The following is a 25,218-nucleotide window of genomic DNA, read 5'->3' as shown; positions in this document are numbered from 1 at the left end:
GTTTATTAATTAATTAGTTCTAATTATCTACAACTACGATTGCAGAATTGTTGTTGGTTATATAGAAAGATTACAGACTATATTAAACATAAACCAGATTTTTTGCAGTTATGTTTGCAGTATAAAATGCATTAATTGTTGATATTATTTTGTAATGCAGTGTCTTAATAATCTGTTAATTACATTATATATACACAGATATAAGTAAATTGTAGTTTTAATGAAATTTCTGAGTTGCAAATGCAATGGGGTAGTTAAACCAATATTTTATATAAGCGAATAATAATAAACTCAGTTGTTATTAAGAGTATTTAAGTATATATATTACCCCAACTAAAGCTGCAATCAAAACTTATATATAGTTAAATTAACAATTTTCGTACAATTCTTTACACATTGTTCATATTCAGTTACAACCCCTATTTGTTTCATGCCATATGTTTCTACATGAGATTTGAATTCCCTGCCACAAATGTCATAGAATGGTTAAAGGATGTTTATGCAACTATGCAAATCAATAACTTCCTAAATGTGAATCATGCCGGCAGTTTATTGACAACAATTCTGTTTATTCCTTTTGAATTTCTTGAGTTGGTGTAAAGTGTTGTCAGTTCGAAATTGTGCAACTTTTGAGTTTAAAAAAAAGTTTAAAAAACCATTTTTTTGGGGGGGGGGGGGGGGGTTATAAAAATTTCTAGTATTTTTAGCAATAGTTTTATTTTAATCATTTTTTTTCCTTTTTTATTTAGGTTTATAATTTGATAACTAAGTTAAAATCAATGTAGAAACCTGGGATTTAAAATCTGTTGAAGAATGAATCGGGATTCAACACAACAGCAATATAATAATGCAATTCAAAGCCAGGTAAGTTTAATAAAATAGAACTTTTTGTTGTCATTATCCATCAAGTGCTTAGTAAGAGTTATTTAAAGTTGGTACAACCTAATAATCGATTGCTTGCTTACATTTTTAAGGTTAAAATAAATATTTAAAAATGGTGTCCAAAAAGATATTTTTGCTAAACTTTATACTTGAATGCCACTTAATAGATATATACATCTGTTTTTGTTAAATTTAAACCCATTATATTAACATAGTTCTTGTTTAATTTAGGAAATTAATGAAGGTTTAAATTTGGATGAAACTTCACAGATCGAAAAAGATAAACAACTCATTAAAACGTAAGTTTCACTAGTGTAAAAATAAGCGTAATTATATTTTTAATAACTTTAAATCTTGTTGTATGAATTGCATCTACAGTCTTGGTATAGTTCCAAAAAATAGTCTAAAGCAGTATTAATTTGCATGTGCTTTACAAATGACATTTTTTTAATTTTAAAGAAATTATTTAAATTAGACATTCATTTATCGTCCATGAGGCTTTTTTAAATATAGATATAGGAAACCTATAACTTTACGAATTATGACATCACACAGGCACCCATTGTTTGTATTGTTGGAGTTATTGTTTGAAAAATGTGAGAGAGCCACGAGAGGAGAAGAGATTCCTTCTTCTAATGCTTACGATGACGACATTCAAGAATTTGTTCGGCAGCATGAGAATATTATGACCTCAATTTTTATTGACAACCCTGAAATTGATAACTTAGTAAGTTTAAATTTTAAAGTACTTTTAGTCTAGTATTTATGCAAATTTTACTTTCTGTCGAAAGGTCAACTTCCCAACTTAAACATAGAGTAACATCAGTTACCCTGACCCAGGTTTAAGTTGACTTTGGCAGTTTGGAATATTATAGATTATAATTGCTTGATAATTAAGCTGCCGATTGGATTTTAACTTGGCAGAAGTTCCCACTGTTTAAAGCAATTTACTTAAGGTTGATTAGAATGGAAGCAGTTTAAATTTAACTTGGAAATTGATGCATAATAAATAAAATAATATTTAATAGTATTTAATTAATGTGTTTTTTTCCATCTAGATGATTAAAGCAATCCAGGTTTTAAGAATTCATTTATTGGAGTTGGAGAAAGTTAACGAATTATGTAAAGACTTCTGTCACAGGTGAGAGAAATATTAAAACAATTTCAGCTTTTTTGCTTTGATAAACCATTTGCAGTCAATATTTTAATTGTCACAATATGGTTGCAATTCTCAGCTAATAATTGACTGCGATAATTGACCCATGCATCACAATTGCACTTTTGTTTATTTTATAGGCCTATAAAAAATATTATTTTGTAGGCCTACTATATATATATTGTTCACTAAGCTTTGTTATATAAACATTGTTTTTAATTTTTAATTTATAAATGCCTCAATTAAATATACATTTCACATAGCATTTTTAAAGGTTTATCTAACTGTTGGTTGAATATTAATTAAATAAACAAATTGTTTCCAGATATATCACATGTTTGAAAGGAAAAATGCATAGTGAGAACTTACTGAGGTCAGATATTGGAAATTTTGATCTGAATTCACAACATAATTTTGGTCCTGTAAGTAATAACTTAACAGTTTAATATATTAGTACTTAAAATAAGCACACTAATTGTAGTTATGATTTTATTTATATACATAATTGTATAATTTTAGAGCATTTTTAATTTTATTATCTAATATCGTAATCAGTCAATAAAAAGTGGCTTCTAAATGCAATTATTGCTATTGTCATTATTAACTACATAATCTTTTTCTTTTCAAATGCTCAGTAATAGTGCCAATAATGGTAATTTGCAATTAGTATATAAAACACAAAACTATATATTTTTTGTTACACTTATTAAATAAAACTTGAGAATAATCTCTTAATATTGTTATTATTTTAGAATGGACACAATATGGCAAATACCCCGAATGCAAATGTAACAGTCAACCACCAAGGTGAAATAGTTATGCAAGGTATAAACTCTTAATTCCTAATATTTCCTGTTATGTTTTGTGTAACTTTGTGGGAAAAATATGAAAGCTGACTTTACAATCCAAACTACAAACATTTATAATTATTCTGTACCAGTTTGGAGTAATACTTGCTGGAAATGTTTGTTATAAAAGCAGTGGGAATCAAACTAAGGATTCTACACCTTAAAACATAAAAAGAGGTTGTTGAACAATGTTTAATATATATGACACCTTTGTATAATTAGGCCAAGTGAAAGTGACTATTATGTCCAATTTAGCTTTTAGCTTAAAAAACTGTTAGATTGTTAATTAGTATTTTACTTCATTAAAATGTTGACTTGTGGTAATGTTGTAATTAACACCAACTTTGTTTTATCTTTAGGTACCAATGTTTACCAACAAGATGGAATGTTAAACGAGAATGGAATTGACGGTTCCACTCCTCTCTCACAAGTGGGGGTTTCCCCTCCACACCAACAGGTTTGTTTAACTTTATAGTATCATGTTTATGTTATCGAAAATGAAATTTAAAATTTGGAAACCATATTCTACTGAAATTTAGTATAAAATTTGTTTTCAATTTAAAGGCATTTTTTAATGTAGGTTGGGGTAAAAGGTTAAATAAAACTTTCTCATTAGCAATAAAAAATTGAACCTATATATAAATGTTGTTATGCAATTATTTAAACTCATTTACCTTTGTATATTTAATAACTTTGAAACCCGTTAATAGAAAAACCCTTTCAATTTGTTTTAATCTTATTTCAGCACAACTTGCAAGGCCTCACCAGCCAGCAAATCTACCACCTTCAAAACCCAAGTTCCAACCTCATGGAGGAGAGTGGGAGGAAAAACAAGAGAGGTGTCCTTCCTAAACATGCCACAGAGATATTAAGGTCATGGCTCTTTTCACACATAGTGGTCAGTGCTTCTGTTTTTTATTTTAATAAATATAATCTTTTTTTTATTTTTTAGACGTTTGTAAAGCTGCAATAAAATTGTTTTTAAATTTTTAACTTAACCTTAAGCCTGTTCTGTTTAAAAAATGTTAATAGGAGAAATTTAAATTGGTTTTGTGTTGTAGCATCCTTACCCAACTGAAGATGAAAAGCGAACTTTAGCAACCCAAACCAACCTCACCTTACTACAAGTCAATAACTGGTAAGTCTTTGAATATTTACTCATTTTGCTGTTTATTTAAAGTATTGTCCCAACTAACTATGTATAGCTTATTACTTTGTTATTACTAGTGTAAAGCTTCCCCTATAATAAGGATTTAAATTGTTGTAATATGGTAACAACTTTTAAGTTATATTTGCTCGTAATAGTTTTACCCATATACTACAAACATCAGTTTTATTTATTTAAAGGCCTATAAATTGGACATATACGTATATATATTGTTCACTAAACTCATTTTTAAACAGATAGGATTTTAATCTTAAATTGGGACTGTTTTTAATCTAAACCTCAAGTTTGTTAAACCGGAAAGTGTATTAAGCTCTTATTAACTCCCAGGTTTATAAATGCCCGAAGAAGAATCCTTCAACCTATGTTAGATGCAAGTAACCCTGATGCAGCAACCCCTAATTCAGGGTCAAAACCCAAGAAATCAAGACCCCAAAGTACGAGACCCACCGATCGTTTCTGGCCAATTAGTTCAACCCAGAATAATGAGGAAACTGGTAAGCTAGTGTTAGTGTTAAGTTATTTAAACCAAGTATATGGTGTTAGATTTTAACTTCATTTTACATCGCTATGCCCTTTTTTTTTGTTTTTTCCCTTTCTGATATGACAAGGCCTACTTCATGGTCTAAACTTGAATTAACAAATGTTACTCCAACCCAGTCTCGAGTTGCCTGTGGCAGTTTGAGATATTATAGATTATAATTGCCCGGTAATTAATCTGTTGATTCAGTGCTGGCTTAGCGGGAGGTCATCTTTATACTGTTTATAACGTTAGACTTAAGGATGCTCCTTATGATCACTGAGGATCAAACACAGGACCTTATGTAGTAAAGCCCTGTGTTCTTACCACTACACAACCCAGAAATTAAACAAATATAAAAACAAATAATTTCCTAACATTTTAGTTCAATCAAACAATGATGAAATAAACAACAACAACTCAACCACAAACAACAACCAAGAAGATTCCTACAGAGGGAATTCCCCCGACCCACTACAATCCACGACGAGGTTGCATCATTATAATGAAGGGATAGGGCAGGGGACTGTATTAAGTATGGTTAACAATTAAACAAGTTTTGGTTGGGGTATTTGGTACATTACTGCTTTCTCTATTTTAGATATAGGGTTATAGACTTTTTTATAAACAAAACAAATACACATTTAACTTATGAGGTAAAGTTATATTAAACACACCATCTTTGATTCTAATTCATACAACATTTTTATCAAATTTCACCTAAATGTGCAACCAATGGAACCTAAATCTATTTCTACGTTTTTGCCCTTTATTTTTTTAGATATTTACACAAAAAATTAACTTTGTTATATACTTTGTATTTGATACAATTTAACTTGTTTAATATGCCTTGTTGTAAGTTACTTTAAACAAGGTTAATTGCTAAATTTTTACTGTTTTTGGTTTTAAAATTGTAAAATTTATGAACGTTTTTTTACACATTTAATTTGTTTTAATTTTGTAACTTTAAAATAATGTTCAACGTCTTGAAAAGTTGAATTAACTTAATATTTAACACTTTTATTCAAGTGACAAATATGTGTTTTTACTTTACAAACTTAATTATGTTTTAATTAGCCTTAACTATCAACACTTTTATAGAAAAATTAATTATTATTCCCATTTTCTAATTCAACTTATTTTTATAAATTTTTCGTTACACAAACATAAATTAAATATTATTAATATTCTCGGTACATCAACCATGGTACTATAATGGTGCTAGAATCATAATATATCACCACTTATGTAATGTTAACATTGTAAAACATTGCTATATTGGAAAAGTTTTATCTAAATTTTAATGGTTTTTGGAAATATTAATTTCTGTAAAATATCTTACAAAATGTAACTTACTAGCTGGTCATAAGGTCTTAATTAGCTTAATTGGACTTAATTGGCTATATATAATGCTCTTCTATATGTTAAAATAATTACTTTACAATTTATTTGTTTTCCTAACTTTTAATTTCACTTTTTTTTATAAAACAAATAAGTTTAAGTGCTACATTTACACCAGTACCTATCCACTGCACAACTTTCTATAAAACAAAATATAATTTTATAAACAAACATTTAAAATTGTTCTTATATTTACACAAACATTTTTTTTAGTTTTTTTACCAATTTCTGGTGCAAATGTCTTGAAAAGACAAATTTTACATTTTGTCATCGTTACTGTATTTTAATCTGCACACAGGTTATGACGTATATGTGTGACGTCATTACTGTAATAACGTCATCGGATAAGTGACGTCACTTTTATCGTAGTGTTACATTTTTATACCGAAAATTCAAATTTTTTTATTATTTTTAATTGTTTTTTTTGTGTGTTTATTTTGAACACTTTACTAGTGCCACAGTGGTACAGTAAACTGCTTTTATTTACTCTGTAAATGTTTTCGGTTTAGCAAAAGTTACTTTCAGCTGAAACATTTTAACTCGTTTTTTGTGCCACGATTTACTCGAAAGTTCCAGTTTTTCTGTCGTTTCTCGAATAAAAGTTTCACTTAAATTGTGAAGATTGTGACGTAATAGTTCTTTACAGTGACGTAACAACTATAGGTTTGTGGTGACGTCATGTGATTGTTATTGGCTTTATGACGTCATAACGATTATATGGCTAAACTATTAACCTACTGTCAACACTAATTAGTTTCAGAGAATTGTCTGTCGCTCTTCTACGTCATCTAGCGGTTGGGTATGCGACTTTGTATCTCGCAAAATCGACTTCACTTTCTACGAAAGTTGGTTGACCCATTATGACCCCGTTGTTGCCTTGGTTACTGAGGTCACTTAACCGTGTCGACCCAGTCACGTGGTTGTTCATGTCATAATGACCTTGAAATTATATTATGTTAATTTTGATTCAAGTATTTTTAAACCCTTATTATTTTTACCTGTCAGCATGCTTTGATATTTGTGACGTAACAATCCAGTATCGGCGATGTAATCGGTAAGTTCGACGTCGCTTAAAGCTCGATCGTAGATCCGAACTTCGTCGATTTTCCCCCCAAAATAACTCGAATTATTTCCCCCTAATATCAAGTTTAACGATTTGTTTCCATTGTATGTTGTCTGTGATGTAATAATGTGTTTGTTAGTGACGTTATAATTAACCTTGAATAAAGATTATCCTACGCAAAATTTGTTTGTGACGTCTTAAATAATCGTGAATAAAGATAATTTTACGTAATATTTGTTTGTGACGTCATTATATCTTACCCAATCTAATAAAGGCACTGATGACGTAATCATCTCGCCAAGAACGCTCCCATTGGTCAATAAAGTGAGGTCACATGCCTCCTGGTCGTAGCGGAGTGTGACGTGTTGCCACGCTTCAGTGGATATGTTGTTTGTCGTGCTTATGACGTCATTATTGTACGTGGCTTCGATTAAACTTAACGTTACGTAATAATTATAGTATTGTTACGTAATAGTTAGTTTATCGTTACGTCACTATTCTGTGTATTAAACATCTTCGGTTTCTTTTAACTCTGTTTTAGATAAAACTTTTGAGTATATGACGTCATATTACCTTTCTGTGACGTACACACACAACACAGTTTGATCTTGTGTGCAAATAATCGGTTGTGTTCCATTTATTTCATCGATTTTCACCCAAAATTCGATCGTAAAACTTCCTTCTATTTGTAATTGTGACGTAGTTGGTAGAAGCACGTGATCACTTTTGACCAATAGAAGTGCTTTGTTTGCTCTATAAGTAAAATAAAGGTTAAAATTAATTCCATAACTTGCTAATATATAGAAAATGTTTGACCATCTAATATTTGTGTATATTTAATGAAGGTTAGTAGACGTTAAAAGAAGTCCAAATTATCCAACATAAATAACACCACTGTTTGTAAAGAATATGTAATTAATTATATAAGTTGTGACCATATTATGGTAAGGGATTTAATAGTAACTACCCAAATAAGTGAAAACATTCTTTAGATTGGCCATTTAACTAGTTAAGTCATATAAGTAGGTAGACATGCTTAAAAGTTGATAATTTAAAACCAAAATGAACAGTTTTTGATTGTTTCACTTACCTTTCCATACACTCAACTTTTAGGTTCGACCAGATCACGTGACCTTGTTGATTTGCATACACTCCGACGCGCCCTCCCGTGTAGAAAGTGTCGAACACGAACCCGGTGTCGATTATAAGTGAACTAAGGTGGTAGATTAGAACCCGGATGCCTCCGATTGAAGGTCTGTAAGTTTGTTAGTTTGAGTTTTACAATTTGGTGAGGTGGGGGGGTTAAACACTTGGCTTAACTTTAGAAGGTCGTGGCTTCAATCCCCACTGATCTCATGCTGTAGCGCCTTTGAGTAAGACGCTATAAACGGTATGAACTCCTACTGAGCCAGCACTAAATCAGCAGCATAATTATCAGGCAATTATAATCTATAATATCCCAAATTTTAAAATCCACAAGACTGGGTCAGGGTAACTGATGTTACTTTATGTTTAGGTTGTGATGTCGACCTTCCCACATCGAGGATAAATAAACACAAAAAAAACTTTTAAGTTTATATCTTACGTGCACCAAGAACAAATGGAAATTAATTTTATTTTATTTTGAACATTAGATCAAACTTCACCTGTGCTGAATCTTGAATATGTAAGCTGTTCTGAACTCCCAGCCAATCAGCGTCGGTTCGTGATAAATTAAATCAACCTGATTGGTCGAATCGTAACTCGACCACAAGGCATCTGCCATCGCTTGACCGGGACCAGTGCTCGAGCGCACCACCTAACGGATTAAATTGTAAGTGTTACTCGGTTTTAAATTCTAGAAATATTTTAAAATTTTACTTTAATTTGAATTCCTTTTAATCCGGTTTTCATTTTGACGTCATTTCCGTGTTTGTGTCTCCAGGTGACCAGGTAGAATCTTCGGTTGTTATGGTAACCGAACACCATGCCTACGTCATTTCCGGCACCATCTTCCTCGTTGACGAATAATCCTCCGCTGAAGTCGGCGGATGAATATCTCTGAGGTCCAATCAACATCACTGGAATATTTGTCGCCTCTTCCAATCTTACAGATCTTCCCTATGTGACGTCACAACATTGAAATTATTACGTCATTGATATGATTTCCACTTAAAGGTAAGTTACGTCATATTTATGTGCTTATCAAGTCATCAATGCAAAATGACGTCAAACCTGGTGATTCACGCTCCACTGACCACCAGGTGAACCCGAGTTCAAATTAACTTCGATGTAGGGCAACATGGTTGTCATATTGATACTGGGATCGTCGCGACAATGGTCTATGACGTCATTAACTCCGTCGTTGTCGTAATCGTTTAAGCATGACGAATCTATGATTAGATTTTATTAATTTCTTTATTCTGTTTAGAAAATTGTGTGTTTACCATCTTTGACGTTATAATCAGGTGTGAATGGACAATGATCGAGATCGTTCGGTTTTCCATCTTCATCGATGTCAGGATCGCATACGTCACCCAAACCATCTACGTCATAATCAGATTGAGACGGGTTCGGACTTTCTTGGCAGTTGTCCAGAAAATCGAGAACACCATCACCATCCCTGTGTGACGTCATAAACTAGTGATTGATACTCTGAACTCATAAAAGTATTTGTGACGTCACAACTCACCTGTCACGTCCATTATCGCACGCATCACCGACTTCGTTCTGATTGGAATCAACTTGACCCGAGTTACTTATTGTGACGCAATTATCACAATCGTCTCCGATTCCGTCCATGTCCATGTCTCCTATTGTGACGTCAGGATTAAGAGGACAAAGATCCATAACGTCCAAAATTCCTACAAACATTTTGTGACGTCATACAACTTTATGAATTTACACTCATGACGTCATATTGCTTACCATCGTTGTCGTCGTCATCGTCGCAACCGTCACCCAATCCGTCCCCGTCCGTGTCAGGGAATTCCCCGGCTAACAGGAGGCAATTGTCGCACGCGTCACCGATTCCGTCATTGTCTACGTCATCTTGGGGTCCATTGGGGTTGTAGTTTGGAACAAAGGGGCAATTGTCCTGTGACGTCATAATTATAATTAAATATTAATGGAAAGAATTATATTTGTATCGTTTATGACGTCACCTTTTCGTCGTAAACGAAGTCATTGTCATCATCTACGTCACAATCATCTCCTCTTCGATCTCCATCCGAGTCTTCCTGACCACTGTTCGGCAACCCGATGCAATTGTCTTCTGCGCATGCGCGAATATCACCACATGAAATAAAGATGTCAGATTGTCCGTCCGAATCTAGATCTGGTCCGCATGCAATCCCCGGTCCTGCAGTGCCTGGCGGACACTAAGACAATATAGTATTGTGACGTCATTATTGGATTGCTGTTAAGGTAAACAATTTTCTAGCGGTCGCTAAATTTAGAAGTTTTAACATCGCGGGCGCGTGGCGCAATGGATAACGCGTCTGCCTACGGAGCAGAAGATTCCAGGTTCGAGTCCTGGCGCGCTCGCTGATTTTATTTTTACCTCACACACAGAGTTATGGTTGCTGACTGGATCACACGATGCAATGACGTCACATCCTCTTCTCACCAGCACGACGTCACAAGGGTTGTTCAGCTGACACTTGGTGTCGCCAGTACCGGTGTAGTCAGGGGGACAAGGCCCACAAGAAAAGTTGCCCTGTAAGGTAAAAGTTAAAAGTTAAAATAAATTTAAACATTTAAGGACAAAATTTTTGGACTTACGATGGTGTTGTTGCACGTGACCAACGGGTCACATGACCCCATGACGTCACATTCGTTTATGTCGTCACAAATCTGCGGAGTCGCGATGTCGTCGAGTCCGTACCCAAAATGTGGGTTGCCATGGTAACCGGGTGGGCATCCGTCGCAATAATATCCACCAATCACGTTCGTGCACGATGCGGGGTCGAAACAGGGGTTGTGGATCGAACACTGGGGACAATAAAGCAGTTGTGACGTCATAATTAACCGATTTATTACAACGCTTATAGGTTCATAGCAACTACAATTTGTTAAAAGTAAATAAAATCGATTTTAACTTCACCGGGATTCGAACCCAGTACCTCATTGATATCTTCACACGTCTCCCCATCCCCGGTGAACCCCACACGACAAGTTGAACAAGAGTAACCCCAACTCTGATTGGTTGATAGAATATTTAAACATTGAACTTCAGGGTAGCATGGTTTGGAACTGCAAGGACCTAGAAAATTAAAAGTTATTTAAATTTAATTAACATTTTTTACAGAACAAATTTTGAAGGAATCTTACAATCTCCGGTGCATCCGACACAACCGCTATATGGCGCTAGAGACCACTCGTTTTCTCCACACGGGATGCAAGATTTCGCGCCAAGGTAACTATGGTAACCTAAGTTTTATATAACATCTGTCAATCAAATATAGTTTCAACTTTATATAAATTTAAACTTACCCGGGCTGCAATTCTTACACGTGGTGGCGCCATCCACGTCACTATAAGTCCCGGGAGGACAAAGTTGACAATATTCTAAGAATTAATTAATATTAAACTAACTAATTAACAAAATTTAATTATTTTGATTTAAACAACCACGTGACTTAAACCTGTCTTCACATTGGTTGAATACGATCCCTTCTTACATTCAAATATTTTCCCGCCACGACACGCATTACCGGGTTCACAAGGTTTGCATACGTCACACGTAGTGACGTCACAACCCAACGTGTAATGAAACTTGGGACAACATTCAGGGTTTCCGTTTTGACAAATCTAAAAAATGAAATTTGTGACGTCACGAGTTTTTGTATATTTCCTGACGTCATTTTAATTCTTCTTTAGATTTTGACGTCCCACTTACTTATGACGTCACACTCACCTGACCATCAGGACACGTCAAACAACGATCAGCTTTGTTAAAAGAATATTCGGTCGGGGATCTTCCACAAGTCTCGTTAAACAGTGATGACGTCATTGTGACATCACCGATTGTTTCGTCATCGGGACATCGACCACAAGGAAGTATTGTTCCGTCACCGACGCAGTAATATGACGAAATACAAGGGTAACATTTTATTTCAACTGTGGTAAATATAAGATCACAATTAACTATCTATGACATCATTTAAATTTCAATTTAATAATTGTGACGTAACAGTAACAATGTACTTACTTGCGCGTTTTTTAGCCTCGGAGCAGCCGTAAACTTCCATCCTGAGCCCGATTCCATTTTCCCACGATACCGGAAGTAAACGAAGATGATTCGCGAAAATATTTGGATCCAAAAAGTTTGTGAAAATTTCATCAGGATTTCTGTTTCCTGGCAACGTTGATTCGTCCGATGACGTTGCGTTGGATTGTGACGTCATATTTGCTGACGATGTTCCGTTGGTTGATGACGTCATATTTGCAGATGATGTAACATTGGTTGATGACGTCATATTTGCAGATGATGTTGCATTGGTTGATGACGTCATGTTTGTTTGTGACGTAGTAAAATTAGAAGTTGAAGCTACAACGCGAAGGTAATTAATAATTAATTATTTATTTATTTATTTTATTAAAGTTTATCCTCACTATATACTGTCCAGGTTATTGCGTCATCACTGTACATTATGACGTAAGAAGTGATCCAATAATTGAGGGTGGGGTAACCTTGGGTCGAGATCGAACTTATCTGGGTTCGTTCATCGAAGGAAATCTAAAAACAATTTAAATTATGACGTGTACAGTTAAGTTGTGACGTCATATACATTATGTTATCCGTATACAGCATCATAGAACAAATATATAGTATATGGCGTCATAAAAGGACTTATTTGTCACAGATCTCACCTGTATCCACTGGTTCCGGTCACTGATCTCGGGAACCCAAGCTCCGGGAATTTGGAGCCCGAACGAATTGACTTTATCCTCGATATTTAGCCTCGCGTAGAACCCGTCCCTCGTGCTCCTACCGTCGACGCTCGCCGATGAAACCTTTATGACATCATCAGGGATTCGACAATCTGCCATCCCGAGTGCACCGGTGCATTCTGGGTAAGTTTTAATTAGTTATTTTAATTAATTAATAATTTAAATTTTGTACAAACCAAATTCTTGCGAATATAACTTCGGGACACGAAAGTAAATCTCCGCTATGACGTCACTCTTTGTAATTATGACGTCATAATCAAATTCTGTAGTGGAATCGCGCAAACAAGTGTTCGAAATCTAAAAATATTTTGAATTGATAAACTGTCGACGTGACGTGTATAAATGACGTCACGTACCTCGATTGTGACGTTGATTGTTGTTCCCAGTGTAGGGAAACCACCGTCGTAAGCAAGAAGTTCAAAATCGATAAAACTTGAATCAGAATCGTTTTCGTTTGTTCTAAAAAATTAAATTAAAAAACTTGTTGGAAAAGTTGAATTAACACTTTGTTATATTTTAATTAATAATATTTAATTAATTAATTTAATCACAACGATTTGAACCTGATTGTTAGATTTGATTTAACGAAATAAATTTCAGCGTTGATCGAACTATCATTGTCGGTTGCGTTTATCCTCAATATGGGGTCAGCTTTGCTCAGTGGGGGGCGCAAGAGGGTTGAAGTAAAACCGCTTGAATTAAGACTCGGGCAGTTGTCGTTGACGTCACTGACCTTTACCTTGACCACGAATAAACCAATTTGATTGGTCGTTGTATCCTACGTAACAATACCCTAGTATTACGTCATCAATTTTAAATTAAAAAACAAACTTATTTTTACCTTGATGGCGATTGTTAAATAGTAGACTTCCGTGACCTCATAGTCAAGTTGATTGTGAAGTAAAATAACGACCTCTGATTGGTTGGTTGTTATAGTGGGAGGGGTCATTGAATTATTGTTCAGAGTTTCTAAAAAAATTAAAAAATCAACCAGAATTCTAAATTAAACAAAATTAATTAATTTACCGTTAATTATTGTCGAACAATCGATAAATTCGACCTCTCCCACGACTCGTTTGTCTCCACTAGGTGGTGGTGACGTCACAATTGTTTTATTAATTTGATTGTCAGCTGACAATGCGAATTTGTTGACGTCATTTCCGTCGATGATTGAAACCTCGAACATACTTGATGAACTATAAGAAACAATTAACTTATTAGTTTTGTGACGTCACTTTTATTATGACGTCATTATCAATACGAACCTCGTCGAACCGCCGATTGTTACACCTGTGACGTAACTTCCTATCATTATATTTTCAGGAATTGTGATTGTGACGTCAATAGGAGGATTTGTTGTTGTGATGTTATCGAACGAGGTTTGTGACGTAATGTTTGTTGTTGATGACGTCATGTTTGTTGTTGATGACGTTGTTGGGTTTGATGTTGTGACGAGTGGGGTTGTCATAGTAACCAATGTTGTGGTTTGTTGCGTAGTGGTGACGTCATATTGCGTTGTTGCCGCAGTTGTCGCTTGTGTTGGTGACGTAGTTGTTATCTGTGACGTCATGTTGGTTGAGTTGACAAATTTAACATTAAATATGACGTCACTTATCTCGAATAAGAATTGTGACGAACAAGGTTCTCGTTCCACGTGGAAAATATCGAAATGATAAATCTCGTCGACCTAAAAATTAGTCACCGCACGTTGGGGCTGCTGAGTAAATATTATGTAACGCAGTAAATTTAAATTAAAGTCTTACCTCAACATCGAGGAAAACTGATAATTTTTCAACTGATGACGTCACACATACGTCACCTGCTAGTTGACCAGTCATCCGTGTCACATTTACCCAACCTTGAAAGATTATAAAAATTGTAAAACATTAAAAAAAAACAAAAAAAATGTTTGTTGTCTACCTTGATTGTATGGTTCCGAAAGAGTTATTGTTGCACACGGTGTGATTGTGACGTCATCATAGTTGGATAATTGTGCGACTATGACGTAGTTAATAAACAACCAAATATAATCGCCTCCACCTAAGGTTATAACTTCACCTCCTTGAATTAAAATCCCGCTTCGAATGGCGCTGGTAAAACTTAAAATAAATCGATTTTGTTATAAATTAATGTTTAATTAAGTTTTAATTAATTAAAAGTTTTTAATTACCCGAAATTATGTAAAATTCCGCCACAATCTCGCTGTGATTCGGAGCGAAATCCTAAACCATCCAACGGATAAAAACTTTCGTCGAAAAATCTAAAAAAATAAAAATAAATTAAAAATATTTCGAGTTATTTTAACACTGACTTACTTGTATTTATGTGACGTCATATTATATTCTAAATATATATTTGATTCGAACACTTGATTGGTTCCCGGTATATCGACGAACCAATCAGAGAGCTTGGTTGGTGGTGACGTCAGCGATGCCCCAAATGGACTGAAAATTTAAAATTTAAAATTTCAGTTAAAAAATTTATTTTTCATTAATGTAAGATATTACGTCGCTTACCTTGGTACGTAGATAGGATTTGTGACGTCATAGTCATTAAAAAAGTCGAAGTTAGCGACACTAAAGTCGTAATAGGTTACTGGAAATATCCAAAAGTCGTTTTCTGGTTTAAAATTTGATTCCGCTAAAAATAAAAAGATAAAGTTCCTGATAAAATCAAAATTTATTGCATTTATATATTTATATATGTATGTCGAATAGATATTCATATAAGCGGTCAATGTATTTGCATTTGCACGTTTTTAACAAAATATTTCTTACTCAAATATTCAAAATATTTTCTTAATATTTATTGCTTTAACAAAAATAGGTTCGAGTCCTGGCGCGCTCGCTTTTTACTTAAATATTTCTTACTCTGAACATCGAAAACTTGAACCCAAACGTCCTCGCTTTTCAGTCCCACGCTCTGGCTGGTGATCAACTCAACATAACAACGATAAAGCGTTCCTGCTGCTACGTCATTGAACGTGTACGTCATCGATGACGTCACATTGTGAACAACGTCGGTTGATGATGACGTACACGTGACGTTGTAGGTTCTGCACTTAACAAATTGTTTGTTAATTAATTAAACTAAACACTTATTTACACACTTATTGATGTCTGTCACTTACATTTGACTTTGAACGCAGGTTTCAACCGTTGTGAAGTTTCTACATTGAGTGATCTGATTGGTCAAATTTGAAGTGCTGTTATTGGTCGAATTTAAAGTGATCTGATTGGTCGAATTTGAAGTGCTGTTATAGGTTGAATTTGAAGTCCTGTTATTGGTTGAATTCGAGGCAGTCTCATTAACTTAATCAAGGTAACATAATTTTTATTAAAATTTTATTTTTTTAAATCTTTGCAAAATAAACAAAGCGTCAAAACCAACTCACCCGTGACGTTTAAACAATGACAATCTAAGCCCTCGTTTAGGAGAACCCCCTTTAAATACGGATATGTTGAAAGTGTGTTATTGTCGTAAGTTGTTGTGGTGTTTACAGTTATATTGTTATTGTCGTAAGTTGTTGTGGTGTTTACAGTTATATTGTTATTGTCGTAAGTTGTTGTGGTGTTTACAGTTATATTGTTATTGTCGTAAGTTGTTGTGGTGTTTACAGTTATATTGTTATTGTCGTAAGTTGTTGTGGTGTTTACAGTTATATTGTTATTGTCGTAAGTTGTTGTGGTGTTTACAGTTATATTGTTATTGTCGTAAGTTGTTGTGGTGTTTACAGTTATATTGTTATTGTCGTAAGTTGTTGTGGTGTTTACATTTATATTGTTATTGTCGTAACTTGTTGTGGTGTTTACAGTTATATTGTTATTGTCGTAAGTTGTTGTGGTGTTTACAGTTATATTGTTATTGTCGTAAGTTGTTGTGGTGTTTACAGTTATATTGTTATTGTCGTAACTTGTTGTGGTGTTTACAGTTATATTGTTATTGTCGTAACTTGTTGTGGTGTTTACAGTTATATTGTTATTGTCGTAAGTTGTTGTGGTGTTTACAGTTATATTGTTATTGTCGTAAGTTGTTGTGGTGTTTACAGTTATATTGTTATTGTCATAAGTTGTTGTGGTGTTTACAGTTATATTGTTATTGTCATAAGTTGTTGTGGTGTTTACAGTTATATTGTTATTGTCGTAAGTTGTTGTGGTGTTTACAGTTATATTGTTACTAAAATCGTAGTATAGAAACTCTGGGTGGTCCCATGTGATTGTGATGTCATTATCACCAGAAACAGCAGAAATATTAACCCCACTGGATAAAAACAATTTCATTAGTTTGTTCTATTACAAAGTAGTCTATTGTTTTATTTTGCCAATCTTTAAATATTTTTTTGAAATTGTAACATTAGGATTTAAATTTTAAACCTGCACATAAACAATGATGCTGTCATGTTAACGGTGTTGACAAAATGAGTTAAGTTCATTGAATTGTTAAAATTAAGGGATAAATTAGGGATTGGTTCTATGCATGTTCCCCCTATTATGATGTCATTGACCTCATATAATGATTTAATGACATCACAACTAAAAATGATTATTAATTAGTTAATGAGGTATTGATAAATAAATAAATAAAAAAAACTTTAATTTAATATATTTTTTACAATATGTTTTTTTGTAATAGCCGGCAGCGTTGTGTGGTGGTAAGAACACTTGCTACACCACACATGAGGTCGTGGATTTAATCCCAACTGATCTTAATCTATAATATCCCAAACTGCCACAGGCAATTCGAGACTGGGTTGGAGTAACTGATGTTACTCTATGTTTAAGTCATGCATTCGACTTTCCCACATCGAGGAGATAAAGGCATATACAAAAAAAAAATATAAAACTTGTTTTAAAGATTAAATAATAAAAATTTATTAAACCTGCAAGATAGTTGAACATTTGTTAAACCCAATCTTGTAAGGGAATCCTTAACTTGAGTAAAAGCATTGGAATCCAGTGTTTTAAGTTGTAAACTGTTGTTTAAATATAACTCCGATAACGATGGCAGGTCCTCTAGCGCCTTAAAGTGGTAAATATTGTTCTCAGCGAGGTTTATATATTCTAACTTTTTTAGTTGTGATCTGAAATATATTTTGTTTTCACAATTTGAATTTTAAAAACATTCGAAAGATAGTTAGCAGCTTACCATTGAATAAGTAGCTTTAAACAAATTACAAATTAAATTCCTTTACTTCTACAAAACTCTACAGAAATTATTTAGGTAAATATTGAACATATATTCTTTAACCCAAAAACTTTATCTTCTATAAATTGAATTTTGTTATTTGCTAAATGAATTGTGTCTAGCTCCACCAAGTGATCAAACAAACTACTTCTTAACTCTGTTAAATCATTGTTGTTAAAATTGAGATATCTGGTCGTTGATTGACCAACAAAGAGATGCTAAAAAGATAAAAAATTGTTTTAAAAAGTTAATTTTTAAACTGCAAACTTTGTAAGAAATTTTGTATTTATTAACAACAGTTAAGAATTTAATTTTTTCTTTTTTAATATAACTTGTTAGTTGATGTCAATAAAAATTAGTATTTAGCTCACTTGTGTTAAAGTTGAAATTCGGTTTGATTGTAAACTTATATTTCTAAAGTTTCGTGAAATTAAAGCTCGTGGGTATTCTTTCTTTAACAAAATATTTTAAAAATAAAACACACCTGTAAGTTTTAAATAAATTTTAAATTTAAATTTACCAATTGATTGTTTCCTAGATCTATGTAATCAATTGTGACATCATCGAACGCATCATCAGATAATGATGTCATCATATTGTAGCCCAATCTTAGGTAATGGACATAACTTCCATCTTGGAATATTGGACCGTTTATTAGGTTGATTAGGTTGTTGTCCAATCTTAAAGTGCCTGTTACTCTTACATTGCAAAACACCTTTAATGTAAGTTTAAATTAGTTAAATTTATGTATATTATTCATCTAATAGGGGGGAAAGGAAAAATGTATTTACTAAAGGCTACCTACCCCCAAATAAAATAAAATCCAGAACCTTAAGCATCTCTCAAGTAAATGGTTTGTTTTGGGTTTATATTATAAGTGAGGTTGGAAAATTAAGTAACAAACAAGCATTTAAGTTTTAGTTAGAACACTCGGTGTTGCTAAATAACGTTTTTGGTTCGATCTTTATAAATGTTGTATTGCCCTTAAGCGAGATGCTTTGAATGTTACAACTTTTGTGGAGCCAAAACCAATCAAGTTGACCTTCCCACATTGAAAATGAATAAAATGAAAAATAAATTACATTAAAAGCGATAATTTTTACCCCCGTGTGTAACTCCTGTAACATTCCCCCATTCATGTTCCAATCCCTCACATTAACTTCCCTAAATGTACAAGTTTTAAGTTGAACTGGGTTGATATTCTGCATATCAAGCACTTGAGCTTTGATCTTATTGAATGCATTTGTTTCCATGTATTTCAATGAGTTCCCATTCATGTAGATGTTATCTAAATCAAAATAATAACTTGAGTTATTGAGGGTGATTTTAAATAAATTATAAATTAGTTAATAATAATTAACGATCTATATTTTTAAATGTACAGTAGATTTTCTAATAACAATCTAACCTCCAGCATTAATATTATACAGAGCATTGCTTTCAACTTTGGATATTTTGTTGTCATGGAGATAAAAATGATCAGAGATGGAAATGTTGGAAAATTGAAAAGTTGAAATTTTTTCGATTCTGTTTCTTTCCATGTGAAGCGAATGTTGGACATTCATGTTTGAAAGATCATGAAACTGATTCACAAGATTCAAAGGTTAACATAAAAATTTTAATATAAAATCAATTTTAAACCTTATCGGGTATTGATAACTTTACCTAACAACTTTACCTAACAACTTAGTTGTTAAATTACTTCGAAATTGAACCGTTGCTTCCATATTTTATATTGTTGGTTTATTACCCAGCTGATTGGTTTATATTTTAAATCAACAAGGTAAATCAAGCTTTGCTTCTTTGCTTTATATAACAATAAATATATTAACTTAAACAAAATATACCGGTGAGTCTGGAAGATAAGAAATCCAATTAATATGAAGATAAAAAAAAATAAAGTTTTTCTTTAAATTTCTAAAAGCCCCATCTTCAATTTTTGTGATTTGATTTGAATGTAAAAACCTAAAATGGTTTAATTTTTAATTAACTTATAAAAATATATGGATAAAATGTGATTTAAAATTAGATTTAAAATATATACTTATAAGTAAATTTATATTTTTACTAAATTTAAAAAATAATTTTTAATTGTTAATCTTAACTTACAGTTCCCTAACATCTGGACTATCTTGCAGTAACTCCTTTGGTATCCTGCCGATCATGTTAAATTGAAGATGAAGTTCAACCAAACTCCTTGCCCCTTGTAGACTCAGTGGAGGGAGGACGTCGATTGAGTTTTGATGCAAATATAACTCACAAAGTTGGGTCAGGTTAGCAAACGGTTTTTGATGCTATAAAAAATTGTTAATATTAATTTTACAGGTGTTACCATTCATAAAACTTACCGTGAATCTTAAATATTTGTTGTTATCCAAGTGTAGGGTTATTAGATTCGATGGAAATGATTTATCCTCGATGGTCACAATTTGGTTATGACCCAGCCACAAATGTTGTAATGTGTCCAACTCAGCAAAGTCATTTGTTTTAATGTAGGAAATATCATTCCTAAAAAAATGTTTAAGTTGTTACAAATTTTGCTAACCTTATTAAAAGTGATGATTTATTTCAAACACATGATTAGTTTCTACCTCCCAAGTACAATCTCATTTATGTTTGGCAATCTTTCTTTACCAATAATTGCAGTTGGGACATATTCAAATCTAAACCAAAATTATTTTAAATTAAAACACATTTTGAAAATCTTTTAAAACTTGTTTGTAACAGAAAAGTAAATGTTAACATTTTACAGAATTTGTAAAATTAATTTGCAAAGTTTAAAGGTGATTTTTTAAATTTACCTATTTCCTGATAATCCTAGGTAATGAAGATTGGAAGTACAAAGAAATATATCTTCATGGATGCTTTCCGAAGTAAGTAAGTTGTCGTGCAAAGATAAATGTTGAAGTCTTGGCATTGGACAAAATATATCGGCGTCTAGTTCACTTATTTGGTTGTGGTGAAGACTCCTGTTGAAATGTAAGTTATGTTATGTTTATTTAATCAACTGTATTAAAATTATATAAAAGATTGGTAATGTAAGAAGGTCAACTTTATGGCCTAAACATAGAGTACCACTTGTTAGTTTAACCTTTGGTTTGGTAGTTCGAGGTTTTGTTAACCTTATTATATAATTATTAGACTGCTAGTTTATGTTAAGCTTAATAGTTATGGTTTATTCAGTTGTACTCCTTTATTCAAGGGCAACATGCAGTAAAGTCAACTTGAGACTGGCCAGGGGTAACATATGTTACTATGATAAAACTTAAGAGCATAAATTACACTAGTGAAAAATAAGCTAATATGAACATAGTGTTTTTGACTGTATTATGTGTTATTGAAATACTTACAAAAGAGATAAATTTGTTAAATTTCGGAATGGTAAAAACTTGATTTTTCTGTGATAATATAATTCCCATTCTCTTCCTTTAAATGATTGCTCTGGGTAGTCCCATAATGAGGATATCTCGTTGTTGTCACAGTGACTAAAACATAAAAAACTAATAACAACTTTTGTAATTGTGCAACTATTGGTTTGTAACTGTTAGAACACTTACATAGAAGTTAAAGTTGGCCACTCTTGCCATTCAAATGTAGCGTAAGGAAAAGCTTTAAGTCTGTTGCCACTCAGAGATATTTCCCTTATTGAAGGCAAGTCGATGAAAGCTTTTCGGTCGACATATTCTATTTGTTGATTGTTTAAAATTATTCGCTCTAATTTGCTCATATTTGAAAACATGTTTCGAGTGACTGCGGCCATTTTGTTGGAACTTAAATCCCTAAATTTTAAGAATATTTTGTTAAAACTATGTATAATAGGTGGTTAAAGACCGGCAGCGTGGTGTAGTGGTAAGAACACTTGCTACACCACACATGAGGTCGTGGGTTTATCCCCACTGATCTCATGCTGTAGCACCCTTGAGTAAGGCGCTATAAACGGTATGAACTCCTGCTGAGCCAGCACTTAATCAGTAGCATAATTACCGGGCAATTATAATCTTTATTATCCCAAACTGCCACAGTCAACTTGAGACTGGGTCGGAGTAACTAATGTTTAAGTTGCGCATTCGACTTTCCCACATCGAGGATAAAGATATATACAAAAACAAAAAAGGGGAGTAGAGTTAAATGTGCACCTGTAATATAAGATTAAATTAAACTAAAATTAATATTGTAACTTACAAATGAAGTAATTCATTAAGATCCTTGAACAAGCAAGTTGAAAAATCTTTAACTTTGTTGTTTTGTAAATTTCTAAAAAAGTTCGAACATCTTAATTCATTTGGTCTATAAAAACCTAATTAAAAACCATCCAGATTTTACCAAACTTAAAAAGTGATGTTTATTTTAATTATAACCTAGATAACTTGGAAAACTTACAATTGTGTTAACAAGTTTAAGTTGTCAAAGGTATGAGCTTGAATACATTCTATTTGGTTATGACTCAAATCTCTAAATTAAAACACAAAATATATTAATATTAATAATTTTTTATTAATAATTAATAAATATTAAGTATTTTTAATTAATTCTAATTAATTAATAAAACCTACAAAAGGTATAAATGTGTGTCATATATTTATTAACGATATTTTTTAAATATTTTTTCTTTAAAAATGAATTTACTTACAAATGTTCCAACTGCGAAATTGCAAAATAATTCATTTCTGTTTCAGATAATTGAGTAATTTGATTTGCCTCAAACGAACTTAAATTTAAATATAAAGAAGTTTTGTTTATATAAATATAAAGAGGTTTTGTTTATTTAAATTTAAATATAAAGAGGTTTTGTCAATAAGAAACAATGGTCATTGTTACTTACATAAACATCAACTGTGACATGTTTCTGAAAGCATGGCCAGGAATAATTGGTCCTATTTGGTTTACTCTTAAATCCCTGTGATGTCATAATAAAAACTTTTGTGAGGTCATAACAATAACTTTGTAAGGTCATAATATCAAAAATTTTAACTGACATAATTAAATTTATTTTTTTTAATAAAAAATTTTTGATAAAACATTTAAAAAAATTAGTTTATTTAATTTTTAATAGAATTTTTTTATCTTTACAGAGATTGAATATTTGTTTCAGCAAATAAGTTTGAAGGAATCCAACTAATTTCATTTTCATCCAAGTTTCTGTTGAGGTAATTATTGATAATTAGCATAATTAAAGTTTTAGTTGAAAGGAATATGTTTTTGTATTTTTTGGGAAATTTAAATATTTATTTTTGTCTTAATTTTGGTTCCAAGTCATTTTTAATTATTAAAAATATTGACAACTTACACATGAGTTAAACATGGTGGTAAGACTTGGTCTTCAGTTTCTGAATAATTAAAACTTATTTCGTTTCGAATCAAATAACTGAGAAAAAAAATGTTTTTTATTCAATTTATTTAAAACTTAATAATAAGAAACTTATAGTTTATTTTAAACAAAAATATTTAAATTTTGATCAATCATAATTACCTTTTTTATATTTTTACTTTATATTTTTAATACCGGCAGCGTGGTGTAGTGGTAAGAACACTTGTTACACCACACATGAGGTAGTGGGTTCAATCCCCACTGATCTCAAGCTGTAGCGCCCTTGAGCAAGGCGCTATAAACTGTATGAACTCCTGCTGAGCCAGCACTTAATCAGCAGCGTAATTACCGGGCAATTATAATCTATAATATCCCAAATTGTCACAGGCAACTCGAGACTGGGTCAGAGTAACTTATGTTACTCTATGTTTAGGTCGCGCATTCGACTTTCCCACAAAAAAATCAAATAAACTACTTTAAAATTAATTTAGTAACTAGTTATTTTGTTCACTCACAGGTTTTGTAAATTGGTATTTTCCTCCAAATAGGGAAATTTTGTTAAATCAGTATCATGAATTGTTCTGAATTAAAAATAAATTTAATTTTTTAAACTTTTATTTGGAACTGTCACTTGACACACTAATAACTTAATTATGACATCACACTTACATTGTCGCTCCTCCTCCATTGCATTGTGACGTCACTACACTAAATCCCAACGTAATAATTAAACAAATCTTTAGCATTATTCTTTAGAACGTACAGCTTCGTAAAGTTAAAAATTCGAATAAGTTAAATTTTGAATTTTTTTGTCATTTAAGATTTAAATTGGTTACACAAACCGTTTTCTTTTTTTGTTTCAAATTTTGTTTGTATACGTCACAATAGTTTCTTTGTAAGGTCAAACGACACGTTTATTGTGATGTTCAATTAAGGTGGGAGATTTATTGTTTCTGAAAGAACCATTCACTTTATTGTAAATCTTAGTTAAGATGTCTACAGTCTGCAATTAACCACTTGGCCTATTGACGATTGATTACCTAAATTATCGTTGGAACAGCTTTTGTTATAAACCACGAAAACTTCCCAGCGCGCCACAAACGACTGTTTTATTTACTTTAAAGGTGTATTAATTGTGCATCTTTATACTGCTGGTTAAGTTCTATTTGATAGACGTTCTATTTTTTAATTTTAATTAAAACTTAGCTACTATAGCCAATACTCTTTTGTTTAACTTGGAATTGTAATTTGCTGAATGCCTGAAGAGGTTTTAAAGTATAAGTGCGTTTTATTATAACGTAATACCTACTCGTTCTTTTGTACTTGCTCTTTACAAAAGTTATATTTAAATGAGTTTTAAACCGCGTTTATTTTAGATCCATCATAAACTTGAACCTGTTGGCATTGCGGTTTAGTTTAATATTTATTTGTGAGTTACCTGTTTGTTGGTAGGTCTTGTAGTTTTTGGTTTTTTCTTTAATTGCGTTTTTAAAACATAAAGTTTAAGTTATTGTTAATTACGAAAAAAATTCATTGTTTAACGTAAAAAAAATTGGATTAATTTTGTACAAACTTATTTTATTCGCCATAAAAATTATTGAATTTAAACTAAACTTTCGCAAACATTGAATAGTCTTAAAATTGGTTGTCTGCCGCTCTTTTACGTCGTCTAGCGGTTGGATATGCGACTCTGTATCTCGCAAAATCGACTTCACTTTTCACGAAAGTTGATTGACCCATTATGACCCCGTTGTTGC

The 25,218-nt window shown here is 32.3% G+C and overlaps 3 protein-coding genes and 1 non-coding gene across 5 annotated transcripts in view; 3 read left to right on the top strand and 1 right to left on the bottom strand.

The window, feature by feature from the left end:
* The first annotated feature begins 747 nt into the window (after positions 1-747).
* Positions 748-6,581, top strand: LOC145754654 (homeobox protein PKNOX2-like). Its single transcript, XM_082570752.1, has 11 exons — positions 748-864; positions 1,114-1,181; positions 1,438-1,609; positions 1,941-2,023; positions 2,364-2,460; positions 2,791-2,863; positions 3,246-3,343; positions 3,632-3,784; positions 3,948-4,024; positions 4,382-4,548; positions 4,957-6,581. The coding sequence occupies exons 1-11, from the start codon at positions 814-816 to the stop codon at positions 5,121-5,123; spliced, it is 1,206 nt and encodes a 401-aa protein (XP_082426878.1). The 5' UTR covers positions 748-813; the 3' UTR covers positions 5,124-6,581.
* Positions 6,026-24,207, bottom strand: LOC145755263 (uncharacterized). The gene is made up of 58 exons (XM_082571486.1): positions 24,131-24,207; positions 23,977-24,042; positions 23,441-23,518; positions 23,224-23,292; positions 22,976-23,050; positions 22,784-22,861; positions 22,534-22,605; positions 22,336-22,407; positions 21,711-21,932; positions 21,504-21,638; positions 20,955-21,122; positions 20,745-20,816; positions 20,502-20,661; positions 20,263-20,447; positions 20,001-20,118; positions 19,562-19,736; positions 19,257-19,441; positions 18,674-18,868; positions 18,525-18,605; positions 18,217-18,371; positions 17,849-18,049; positions 17,343-17,501; positions 16,364-17,229; positions 16,100-16,280; positions 15,840-16,024; positions 15,486-15,609; positions 15,285-15,413; positions 15,140-15,229; positions 14,890-15,068; positions 14,733-14,827; positions 14,235-14,656; positions 13,996-14,165; positions 13,811-13,938; positions 13,533-13,747; positions 13,326-13,428; positions 13,146-13,266; positions 12,889-13,088; positions 12,631-12,754; positions 12,227-12,565; positions 11,933-12,135; positions 11,661-11,826; positions 11,509-11,583; positions 11,347-11,445; positions 11,139-11,278; positions 10,798-11,007; positions 10,577-10,732; positions 10,179-10,394; positions 9,943-10,111; positions 9,707-9,878; positions 9,462-9,637; positions 9,250-9,407; positions 8,896-9,135; positions 8,682-8,833; positions 8,126-8,290; positions 7,609-7,788; positions 7,296-7,470; positions 6,971-7,148; positions 6,026-6,911 (listed from the first exon to the last, which is right to left on the bottom strand). The coding sequence occupies exons 1-58, from the start codon at positions 24,205-24,207 to the stop codon at positions 6,757-6,759; spliced, it is 9,654 nt and encodes a 3,217-aa protein (XP_082427612.1). The 3' UTR covers positions 6,026-6,756.
* LOC145754653 (protein spinster homolog 1-like) overlaps positions 8,678-25,218 on the top strand; it is a 63,914-nt gene continuing 47,373 nt past the window's right edge. The window contains exons 1-14 of one of the 2 annotated variants that reach the window (XM_082570747.1): positions 8,678-8,848; positions 8,960-9,192; positions 9,446-10,440; positions 10,588-10,739; positions 11,324-11,431; positions 11,896-12,118; positions 12,242-12,578; positions 12,882-13,092; positions 16,118-16,290; positions 18,692-18,875; positions 19,584-19,756; positions 20,265-20,426; positions 20,975-21,132; positions 23,226-23,300. The gene's annotated coding sequence lies outside the window, so the exon portion shown is untranslated. The remainder of the gene's footprint in view (positions 8,849-8,959; positions 9,193-9,445; positions 10,441-10,587; positions 10,740-11,323; positions 11,432-11,895; positions 12,119-12,241; positions 12,579-12,881; positions 13,093-16,117; positions 16,291-18,691; positions 18,876-19,583; positions 19,757-20,264; positions 20,427-20,974; positions 21,133-23,225; positions 23,301-25,218) is intronic. The other variant, XM_082570748.1, reaches the window with a different exon arrangement.
* Positions 10,488-10,560, top strand: Trnar-acg (transfer RNA arginine (anticodon ACG)). The gene has a single exon. It is a non-coding gene; the product is annotated as a tRNA-Arg (tRNA).

Source organism: Corella eumyota, chromosome 6 (assembly GCF_963082875.1).
Source record: "Corella eumyota chromosome 6, kaCorEumy4.1, whole genome shotgun sequence".
NCBI lineage: Eukaryota > Metazoa > Chordata > Ascidiacea > Phlebobranchia > Corellidae > Corella > Corella eumyota.
Note: the sequence above shows the minus strand (reverse complement) of the source record. Positions and strands in the feature narration are given on the sequence as shown.